This window comes from Scomber japonicus, chromosome 18 (assembly GCF_027409825.1).
Source record: "Scomber japonicus isolate fScoJap1 chromosome 18, fScoJap1.pri, whole genome shotgun sequence".
Classification (NCBI taxonomy): Eukaryota; Metazoa; Chordata; class Actinopteri; order Scombriformes; family Scombridae; genus Scomber; species Scomber japonicus.
Genome location: NC_070595.1, coordinates 31281564 through 31292926, shown reverse-complemented (window position 1 = coordinate 31292926; position 11363 = coordinate 31281564). Strand labels below are relative to the sequence as shown.

Below are 11363 nucleotides of genomic sequence, written 5' to 3'. Positions count from 1 at the left end.
TCACCTGTCTACCTGCTCACCTGTCCACCTGTCCACCTGCTCACCTGTCTACCTGCTCACCTGTCCACCTGTCTACCTGCTCACCTGTCTACCTGCTCACCTGCTCACCTGTCTACCTGCTCACCTGCTCACCTGTCTACCTGCTCACCTGTTCACCTGTGTGTGTTTAACTGTGTGTGTTCACCTGTGTGTGTTTACAGGTATCCCGTTCCCCGTCATCGTGGCTTGGGCTTTTGGGAAGCTTTACTACGACAATGAAAAGTGAGTCACATGATCACAGGAAGTTAGACGTGTGTTAGTGAGTCACATGATCACACAGGAAGTTAGACGTGTGTTAGTGAGTCACATGATCACAGGAAGTTAGACGTGTGTTAGTGAGTCACATGATCACACAGGAAGTTAGACGTGTGTTAGTGAGTCACATGATCACAGGAAGTTAGACGTGTGTTAGTGAGTCACATGATCACACAGGAAGTTAGACGTGTGTTAGTGAGTCACATGATCACACAGGAAGTTAGACGTGTGTTAGTGAGTCACATGATCACACAGGAAGTTAGACGTGTGTTAGTGAGTCACATGATCACACAGGAAGTTAGACGTGTGTTAGTGAGTCACATGATCACAGGAAGTTAGACGTGTGTTATAATCTGTAACGATGTTCCACAGACAGACTCCAGCTGGTTCTCTTATTGGTTCTCATTAACATCCTTTAACATCCTGTCACATGTCACATGTCACATGTCATTACTATCAGCGGTGTTGGCACGTCGCCTGCAGTGAGGACTGTAGCCTCACGGGGCGGGAGCTCTACCCACTGAGCTAAACACCGCCACCGGTCCCCCTTCTTAAAAAGAGGGACCACCACCCCAGTCTACCAATCCAGAGGCACTGCCCCCGATGTCCACGCGATGCTGCAGAGTCCTGTCAACCATGACAGCCCCACACAGACCCTCACAATACGTTTGGGTCTGCCAGGTCTGACCGGCATCCCCCCCCACCATCGGAGCCAACTCACCACCAGGTGGTGATCAGTTGACAGCTCTGCCCCTCTCTTCACCCGAGTGTCCAAGACATGCGGCCGCAAGTCCGACGACACGACTACAAAGTCAATCATGGAACTGCGGCCTAGGGTGTCCTGGTGTCAAGTGCACATATGGACCCCCACCCCCCCCCCTTATGCTTGAACATGGTGTTCGTTATGGACAATCCGTGACGAGCACAGAAGTCCAATAACAGAACACCACTCGGGTTCAGATCGGGGGGGCCGTTCCTCCCAATCACACCCCTCCAGGTCTCACTGTCGCTGCAGCAGAACGAGGGAATCCCCAGAGGGAGACTCTCCAGCCCCCCCTCCAAGGAGTCCAAGAAGGGTGGATACTCTGAGCTGCTGTTTGGACCATAGGCACAAACAACAGTCAGGATCCGTCCCCCCACCCGAAGGCGGAGGGAGGCTACCCTCTCGTCTACCGGGGTAAACTCCAACATACAGGCACCAAGCCGGGGGGCAATAAGTATTGCCACCCCTGCCCGGCGCCTGTCACCAGTGGCAACTCCAGAGTGGACGAGAGTCCAACCCAAGGAGACTGGTTCCAGACTGGTTCCAGACTGGTTCCAGAGCCCTTGCTGTGCATCGAGGTGAGACCGACCACCAGCTCAGGCTCCTTCCCCACCAGAGAGGTGACGTTCCACGTCCCTAGAGCTAGCTTCTGCAGCCGAGGGTCAGACCGCCAGGGTCCCTGCCTTCGGCTGCCGCCCAGCTCACACTGCACCCGACCCCTTTGGCCCCTCATACCGGTGGTAGTCTGTGGGAGGGGACGTGTGATATATCTGTTGGACTGGTTGGTGCTCAGTCTCACTGTGACAGCTGAACATCTGCTGAAGGTTAGACAGGAAACACTGAATCCTGCAGCAGCTCTCATCGTGGAGGACACTGAGATACTTCCTGTCACTGTTAATGCTGTGATCGTCTGATTGGCAGGTGCTGGTTTGGAAAGAGGGCGGGAGTTTATACAGACTACATCTACCAGGGTCCCATGATTCTGGTCCTGCTGGTAAGAACATCTACCAGGGTCCCATGATCCTGGTCCTGCTGGTCCTGGTCCTGGTCCTGCTGGTCCTGGTCCTGCTGGTCCTGGTCCTGGTCCTGGTCCTGCTGGTCCAGACCTCCTCCTGCGGTCTCTGAGCTTTAACAACTTTTTGTCGTCTTCAGATTAACTTCGTCTTCCTGTTCAACATCGTTCGGATCCTGATGACCAAACTCAGAGCGTCCACCACATCCGAGACCATCCAGTACAGGTGGGACTGTCTGTGCTGTCTGTACTGGGTCTGTACTGTCTGTGCTGTCTGTACTGTCTGTACTGTCTGTACTGTCTGTACTGTCTGTACTGTCTGTGCTGTCTGTGCTGTCTGTACTGTCTGTGCTGTCTGCTGTCTGTACTGTCTGCTGTCTGTACTGTCTGTGCTGTCTGTACTGTCTGTACTGTCTGTACTGTCTGTACTGTCTGTACTGTCTGCTGTCTGTACTGTCTGTGCTGTCTGTACTGTCTGTGCTGTCTGTACTGTCTGTACTGTCTGTACTGTCTGCTGTCTGTACTGTCTGTGCTGTCTGTACTGTCTGTGCTGTCTGTGCTGTCTGCTGTCTGTACTGTCTGTGCTGTCTGTACTGTCTGTGCTGTCTGTACTGTCTGCTGTCTGTACTGTCTGTGCTGTCTGTGCTGTCTGTGCTGTCTACTGTCTGTACTGTCTGTGCTGTCTGTGCTGTCTGTACTGTCTGTTGTCTGTGCTGTCTGTGCTGTCTGTACTGTCTGCTGTCTGTACTGTCTGTGCTGTCTGTGCTGTCTGTACTGTCTACTGTCTGTGCTGTCTGTGCTGTCTGTGCTGTCTGTACTGTCTGTGCTGTCTGTACTGTCTGTGCTGTCTGCTGTCTGTACTGTCTGTACTGTCTGTGCTGTCTGTGCTGTCTGTACTGTCTGTACTGTCTGTGCTGTCTGTACTGTCTGTACTGTCTGTGCTGTCTGTGCTGTCTGTACTGTCTGTGCTGTCTGTGCTGTCTGTACTGTCTGTGCTGTCTGTACTGTCTGTACTGTCTGTGCTGTCTGTACTGTCTGTACTGTCTGCTGTCTGTGCTGTCTGTACTGTCTGCTGTCTGTGCTGTCTGTACTGTCTGCTGTCTGTGCTGTCTGTACTGTCTGTGCTGTCTGTACTGTCTGTACTGGGTCTGTACTGTCTGTACTGTCTGCTGTCTGTGCTGTCTGTACTGTCTGCTGTCTGTGCTGTCTGTGCTGTCTGTACTGTCTGTACTGTCTGTACTGTCTGTGCTGTCTGTACTGTCTGTGCTGTCTGCTGTCTGTACTGTCTGTGCTGTCTGTGCTGTCTGTACTGTCTGTACTGTCTGTGCTGTCTGTACTGTCTGTACTGTCTGTACTGTCTGTGCTGTCTGTGCTGTCTGTACTGTCTGTGCTGTCTGTGCTGTCTGTACTGTCTGTGCTGTCTGTACTGTCTGTACTGTCTGTGCTGTCTGTGCTGTCTGTACTGTCTGCTGTCTGTGCTGTCTGTACTGTCTGTGCTGTCTGTGCTGTCTGTGCTGTCTGTACTGTCTGCTGTCTGTGCTGTCTGTACTGTCTGCTGTCTGTACTGTCTGTGCTGTCTGTGCTGTCTGTACTGTCTGCTGTCTGTGCTGTCTGTACTGTCTGCTGTCTGTGCTGTCTGTACTGTCTGTGCTGTCTGTACTGTCTGCTGTCTGCTGTCTGTACTGTCTGTGCTGTCTGTACTGTCTGTACTGTCTGCTGTCTGTACTGTCTGCTGTCTGCTGTCTGTACTGTCTGTACTGTCTGTACTGTCTGTGCTGTCTGCTGTCTGTACTGTCTGTGCTGTCTGCTGTCTGTACTGTCTGTACTGTCTGCTGTCTGTACTGTCTGTACTGTCTGTGCTGTCTGTGCTGTCTGCTGTCTGTACTGTCTGTGCTGTCTGTACTGTCTGTACTGTATGCTGTCTGTACTGTCTGTGCTGTCTGTACTGTCTGTACTGTCTGCTGTCTGCTGTCTGTACTGTCTGTACTGTCTGCTGTCTGTACTGTCTGCTGTCTACTGTCTGTACTGTCTGTACTGTCTGCTGTCTGTACTGTCTGTACTGTCTGTACTGTCTGTACTGTCTGCTGTCTGCTGTCTGTACTGTCTGTGCTGTCTGTACTGTCTGTACTGTCTGCTGTCTGTACTGTCTGTACTGTCTGTGCTGTCTGTGCTTTCTGTGCTGTCTGTACTGTCTGTGCTGTCTGTACTGTCTGTGCTGTCTGTACTGTCTGTGCTGTCTGTGCTGTCTGTACTGTCTGTACTGTCTGTGCTGTCTGTGCTGTCTGTACTGTCTGTACTGTCTGTGCTGTCTGTACTGTCTGTACTGTCTGTGCTGTCTGTGCTGTCTGCTGTCTGCTGTCTGTGCTGTCTGCTGTCTGTACTGTCTGTACTGTCTGTACTGTCTGCTGTCTGTACTGTCTGTGCTGTCTGTACTGTCTGTACTGTCTGTGCTGTCTGTACTGTCTGTGCTGTCTGCTGTCTGTACTGTCTGTACTGTCTGTACTGTCTGTGCTGTCTGTACTGTCTGTACTGTCTGTGCTGTCTGCTGTCTGTACTGTCTGTGCTGTCTGTACTGTCTGTGCTGTCTGTACTGTCTGCTGTCTGTACTGTCTGTGCTGTCTGTGCTGTCTGTGCTGTCTACTGTCTGTACTGTCTGTGCTGTCTGTGCTGTCTGTACTGTCTGTTGTCTGTGCTGTCTGTGCTGTCTGTACTGTCTGCTGTCTGTACTGTCTGTGCTGTCTGTGCTGTCTGTACTGTCTACTGTCTGTGCTGTCTGTGCTGTCTGTGCTGTCTGTACTGTCTGTACTGTCTGTGCTGTCTGCTGTCTGTACTGTCTGTACTGTCTGTACTGTCTGTGCTGTCTGTACTGTCTGTGCTGTCTACTGTCTGTACTGTCTGCTGTCTGTGCTGTCTGTGCTGTCTGTACTGTCTGTACTGTTTGTACTGACAGGTTGTCTCCTGCAGGAAGGCGGTGAAGGCCACCCTGGTGCTGCTGCCTCTGCTGGGAATCACCTACTTGCTGTTCTTTGTGAATCCTGGAGGAGAAGATGAAGTGGCTCAGATCGTCTTCATCTACTTTAACTCCACGCTGGAGTCCTTCCAGGTCATCACCCTAACCTGACCTTTGACCTCACCCTGACCCTAACCTGACCTTTGACCTCACCCTCACCCTAACCTGACCTTTGACCTCACACACTGACCCTAACCTGACCTTTGACCTCACACACTGACCCTAACCTGACCTTTGACCTCACACACTGACCCTAACCTGACCTTTGACCTCACACACTGACCCTAACTTGACCATTGACATCACACAGAGAAGCCTAACCTGACCTTTGACCTCACCCTGACCCTAACCTGACCTTTGACATCACACAGAGAAGCCTAACTTGACCTTTGACCTCTCTCTCTGCAGGGTTTCTTTGTGTCGGTGTTCTACTGTTTCCTGAACAGCGAGGTAAATATTTATCTTTCTGTTTGTGAGACGTGTTAGCTTATCCAGTATTAACCTGTGTGTGTGTGTGTGTGTGTGTGTGTGTATGTGTGTGTGTGTGTGTATGTGTGTGTGTGTGTGTCTGTGTGTGTGTGTGTGTGTGTGTGGGTGTGTCTCTGTGTCTCTGTGTGTGTCTCTGTGTCTCTGTGTCTCTGTGTGTGTGTGTGTGTGTGTGTGTCTCTGTGTCTCTGTGTGTGTGTCTCTGTGTGTGTGTGTAATGTGTGTGTGTCTCTGTGTGTGTGTGTGTGTGTCTCTGTGTGTGTGTGTAATGTGTGTGTGTCTCTGTGTCTCTCTGTGTGTGTCTCTGTGTGTCTGTGTGTGTGTGTCTCTGTGTCTCTGTGTGTGTGTCTCTGTGTGTGTGTGTCTCTGTGTGTGTGTGTCTCTGTGTCTCTGTGTGTGTGTCTCTGTGTGTGTGTGTGTGTGTCTCTGTGTGTGTGTGTGTGTGTGTGTGTGTCTCTGTGTGTGTGTGTGTGTGTCTGTGTGTGTGTGTGTGTGTGTGTGTGTGTGTGTCTCTGTGTGTGTGTGTGTGTGTGTGTGTGTGTGTGTGTGTGTGTCTCTGTGTGTGTGTCTCTGTGTCTCTGTGTGTGTGTGTGTGTGTGTGTGTGTGTGTGTGTGTGTGTAGGTCCGCTCTGCTGTGAGGAAGCGTTGGATTCGTTGGCAGGACCGTCACTCCCTGCGGAGCCGGGTGGTGCGCGCTACGTCCCTGCCGACCTCCCCCAGCCGCGTCTCCTTCCATAGCATCAAACAGTCCTCTGACCTCTGACCTGCAGACTGTCTCCGTGGCAACACCTGTGATGTCATCCCTCTCAACGACTTTTTTTCTATGGACCTGATTCAGATCAGCCAATCATAGTGCAGGACACAAACATTTGGATCCAATCAGCTGCTTCCACGAATATGATGTCACAACGTTCAGTAGTTATTATTGTCTATATTTATAGTTTAATAATATTAATCACCAGCTGATCTACAAAAAGACTGTCAAACTATTCAGGTACATAAAGATTTATATATAGTACTACTATCTATATCTATAGTAGTACTATAGTAGTATATATAGATAGATATACAGTTGTGGTCAAACACTTGTAAAGAACATGATGTCATGGTCGTCTTGCGTTTCCAATCATTTCTACAACTCTTATTTTTCTGGAACACAAACGTCACATGTTTGGTTCCTTTATGAATTTATTACGAGTCGACTGAAATGTGACCAAATCTGCTGAGTCATAAATATCCACACAGCTACATGAATGATCAATGTTGGTTAGAAAGTTGTGTGAATGAAATGAGCTTCATGGCCTCTGAACGTCAAGTGACTGACTGCAGCTGCTGACTCCTCTGGTACGATCACTGGACTCGGACTCCAACGCTACGATGGGAAAGTCAAAGCAGCTCAGCACGGATCTGATCTGAACTGAACTGAATCGTCGACTTGAAGTCAGGAAAGTCAGTTGGAGCCATTTCAAAGCAGCTTCAGGTCCCAAGACCACGATCAGGAAGAAAACACAAGCTATCCCCTGCTTCTGGTCAGGATGGTCAGGACTCAACCGAGAACCACCAAAAAGCAGGTCTGCATCAGAAGCTGCTGGAACACAGACGTCCACAGTCCAGCATGTTTTACATCAACATGGACTGAGAGGAAGCCCTCGCTCCAGGAGAGAGGAAGCCCTCGCTCCATGGACTGAGAGGAAGCCCTCGCTCCAGGAGAGAGGAAGCCCTCGCTCCATGGACTGAGAGGAAGCCCTCGCTCCATGGACTGAGAGGAAGCCCTCGCTCCAGGAAAGAGGACGCCCTCGCTCCGGGAGAGAGGAAGCCCTCGCTCCATGGACTGAGAGGAAGCCCTCGCTCCATGGACTGAGAGGAAGCCCTCGCTCCATGGACTGAGAGGAAGCCCTCGCTCCGGGAGAGAGGAAGCCCTCACTCCAGGAGAGAGGAAGCCCTCGCTCCAGAAGAGAGGAAGCCCTCGCTCCATGGACTGAGAGGAAGCCCTCGCTCCAGGAGAGAGGAAGCCCTCGCTCCATGGACTGAGAGGAAGCCCTCGCTCCAGGAGAGAGGAAGCCCTCGCTCCATGGACTGAGAGGAAGCCCTCGCTCCAGAAGAGGCTCCTTGAGGCTCCTTGAGGCTCGACTGACGTTTGCTGCTGATCACAAAGATAGACCTTCAGGAGCAAAGTTCTGTGGTCAGATGAAACAATGCTCAGCAATATGTTTGGAGGAGAAAAGGTGAGGCCTTTAACCCCAAGAACACCAAGAACACCAAGAACACCAAGAACCCCATGAACCCCATGAACACCATGAACACCATGAACACCATGAACACCATGAACACCATGAACACCAAGAACCCCAAGGACACCAAGAACCCCATACCAAGAACCCCAAGAACCCCAAGAACACCACGAACACCACGAACACCAAGAACACCATGAACACCAAGAACACCAAGAACACCACGAACCCCAAGAACACCACGAACACCACGAACACCAAGAACACCATGAACACCAAGAACACCAAGAACCCCAAGAACACCAAGAACACCATGAACACCAAGAACACCATGAACACCATGAACACCAAGAACACCATGAACACCAAGAACACCACGAACACCAAGAACACCACGAACACCACGAACACCACGAACACCAAGAACACCACGAACACCAAGAACCCCAAGAACCCCAAGAACACCAAGAACCCCAAGAACACCATGAACACCATGAACACCATGAGCACCATGAACACCACGAACCCCAAGAACCCCAAGAACACCAAGAACACCAAGAACACCATGAACCCCAAGAACACCATGAACACCAAGAACACCATGAACACCAAGAACACCAGGCCTACCGTCCAGCATGGTGGAGGTAGTCTGATGCTCTGGAACTGGTGCTTTACAGAGTAGATGGGATAATGAAGAAGGAGGATTACCTCCAAACTCTTCAGGATAATTTAAAATCATCAGCCCGAAGGTGTTCCAACAGGACGATGACCCCAAACACAGATCAGTGGTAATGGGATGGCTAAATCAGGCTAGAGGTTTCAGAGTGGCCTTCCCAAAGTCCTGATCCCATCGAGAACATGTGGACAACGCTAAAGAAACAAGTCCACGTCAGAAAGCCAAAACATGTAGCTGAACTGCGGTTGGTGGTCAAAGATTCAGCCAGAAGCTTGTGGAAGGCCCAGAGACGTGGAACCAGATATCAGCTGGATGGAAGGCCCAGGGACATGGAACCAGATATCAGCTGGATGGAAGGCCCAGGGACATGGAACCAGATATCAGCTGGATGGAAGGCCCAGGGACGTGGAACCAGATATCAGCTGGATGGAAGGCCCAGAGACGTGGAACCAGATATCAGCTGGATGGAAGGCCCAGAGACGTGGAACCAGATATCAGCTGGATGGAAGGCCCAGAGACGTGGAACCAGATATCAGCTGGATGGAAGGCCCAGAGACATGGAACCAGATATCAGCTGGATGGAAGGCCCAGGGACGTGGAACCAGATATCAGCTGGATGGAAGGCCCAGAGACGTGGAACCAGATATCAGCTGGATGGAAGGCCCAGGGACGTGGAACCAGATATCAGCTGGATGGAAGGCCCAGTGACGTGGAACCAGATATCAGCTGGATGGAAGGCCCAGAGACATGGAACCAGATATCAGCTGGATGGAAGGCCCAGGGACGTGGAACCAGATATCAGCTGGATGGAAGGCCCAGGGACGTGGAACCAGATATCAGCTGGATGGATATTTCTGACTCAGCAGATTTGGTCACATTTCAGTCGACTCATCATAAATTCCTAAAGGAACCAAAAACTTCATGAATGTTATTAGTGACAAAGAAGTTTGTGTTCCAATAACTCTGTGTAGATAGATATACTACTATAGTACTATAGATATAGATATATATAGTACTACTATAGTACTATATATATCTATAGTACTACTATAGTACTATAGATATATATAGTACTATAGACATAGATAGTACTACCGGGGGGTTATTTATGGGTATTTTGGGTTCATGAGACTGAAAATATGACTTAATGACATAAATGAGTTATATTAAGGGTTAGGGTTTGAGGGCTGATTTGGCTTCTCAGTCTTTACTCTACTAAATAAAAGTTAAAGTTAAATAAGTCTTATATATATATATTATATTATATATTTTACACTCAGACTGAAATGTTTCATATTTCATGTTCAGACTGTCTGCATCACATGACTCTGCAACCCTTTACACTCACCTTCCCTGTAGAGGTTCCTCTCTCTCCTACAGAGTGTCTCTCTCCTCCCTGCTCCCGGTACACACCTGCCGCCGGTACCTCCCGGTACACACCTGCCGCCGGTACACACCTGCCGCCGGTACCTCCCGGTTCACACCTGCTGCCGGTACCTCCCGGTACACATCTGCTGCCGGTACACACCTGCCGCCGGTACCTACCGGTACACACCTGCCGCCGGTACACACCTGCTGCCGGTACCTCCCGGTTCACACCTGCTGCCGGTACCTCCCGGTTCACACCTGCTGCCGGTACACACCTGCCGCCGGTACCTCCCGGTACACACCTGCCGCCGGTACACACCTGCCGCCGGTACCTCCCGGTACACACCTGCCGCCGGTACACACCTGCCGCCGGTACCTCCCGGTACACACCTGCCGCCGGTACACACCTGCTGCCGGTACCTCCCGGTACACACCTGCCGCCGGTACACACCTGCTGCCGGTACCTCCCGGTTCACACCTGCTGCCGGTACCTCCCGGTTCACACCTGCTGCCGGTACCTCCCGGTACACACCTGCTCCCGGTACACACCTGCTGCCGGTTGCAGGGAAATCGTGGAGTGGATGTCAGTGATGTAGGCTCTACATGAACAAGAGGACTCTGACTCTATGAAATGAAGGAAACTAAGATTTATGATCATATTTAAGTTTTAAGGGTCTGAAGCCCCCTAACCCTAATGACGTCACTGAGTACTACTATAGTACTATAGATATGTAGATATAGATAGTAGTACTATATATATATATATATATATATATATAGGTATAGATAGTACTATAGTACTGTAGATATATATAGGTATAGATAGTATACTATATTAAGTTGCAGGTCCGTGTCTCTGCAGCTGGAGGTGAAGCTACAGGTCAGAGAGCTGATTGGCCACCAGGTGGCGCTCCAACATGAACACATTACATCACACACTGATTCCAGCCAATCAGAAACATCTGAGTGTAACAGTCTGAAGCTTTATATTAAAGGTTTATTATTAATATTTCAGATCTATATTCATATTCTACTGTCCTTCATGCAGCTCCTCAGTTCAGCCTCCGTCTGTTAACAGGCCGTAGCTCCTGATTCCTGTCTTGTTGCCATGGCGACACAGTGAACACACCTGATTGGTGATCATTAACAAAGGGCAGTTTGGGCCTCATAGGTACTAACAGTAACCATAGTAACCACAGTGTGTGTGTGGTGTGTGTGTGTGTGTGTGTGTGTGTGTGTGTCTGTGTGTGTGTGTGTGTGTCTGTGTGTGTGTGTGTGTCTGTCTGTCTGTGTGTGTGTGTGTGTGTGTGTGTGTGTGTCTGTGTGTGTGTGTGTGTCTGTCTGTGTGTGTGTGTCTGTGTGTGTGTGTGTCTGTGTGTGCGTGTGTGTGTCTGTCTGTGTGTGTGTGTCTGTCTGTGTGTGTGTGTGTCTGTGTGTGTGTGTGTGTGTCTGTCTGTCTGTGTGTGTGTGTGTGTGTGTGTGTGTGTGTGTGTGTGTGTGTGTCTGTGTGTGTGTGTGTCTGT

At 50.3% G+C, this 11363-nt stretch overlaps 1 protein-coding gene across 1 annotated transcript in view; it reads left to right on the top strand.

The window, feature by feature from the left end:
• crhr1 (corticotropin releasing hormone receptor 1) overlaps nucleotides 1-6328 on the top strand; it is a gene marked incomplete at its 5' end in the record, with an annotated part of 30465 nt that extends 24137 nt beyond the window's left edge. The window contains 6 exons of the mRNA XM_053339018.1: nucleotides 201-261; nucleotides 1979-2051; nucleotides 2210-2295; nucleotides 5034-5172; nucleotides 5488-5529; nucleotides 6188-6328. Of these exons, the coding sequence (XP_053194993.1) occupies nucleotides 201-261; nucleotides 1979-2051; nucleotides 2210-2295; nucleotides 5034-5172; nucleotides 5488-5529; nucleotides 6188-6328 (542 nt within the window). The remainder of the gene's footprint in view (nucleotides 1-200; nucleotides 262-1978; nucleotides 2052-2209; nucleotides 2296-5033; nucleotides 5173-5487; nucleotides 5530-6187) is intronic.
• Nucleotides 6329-11363: the final 5035 nt, after the last annotated feature.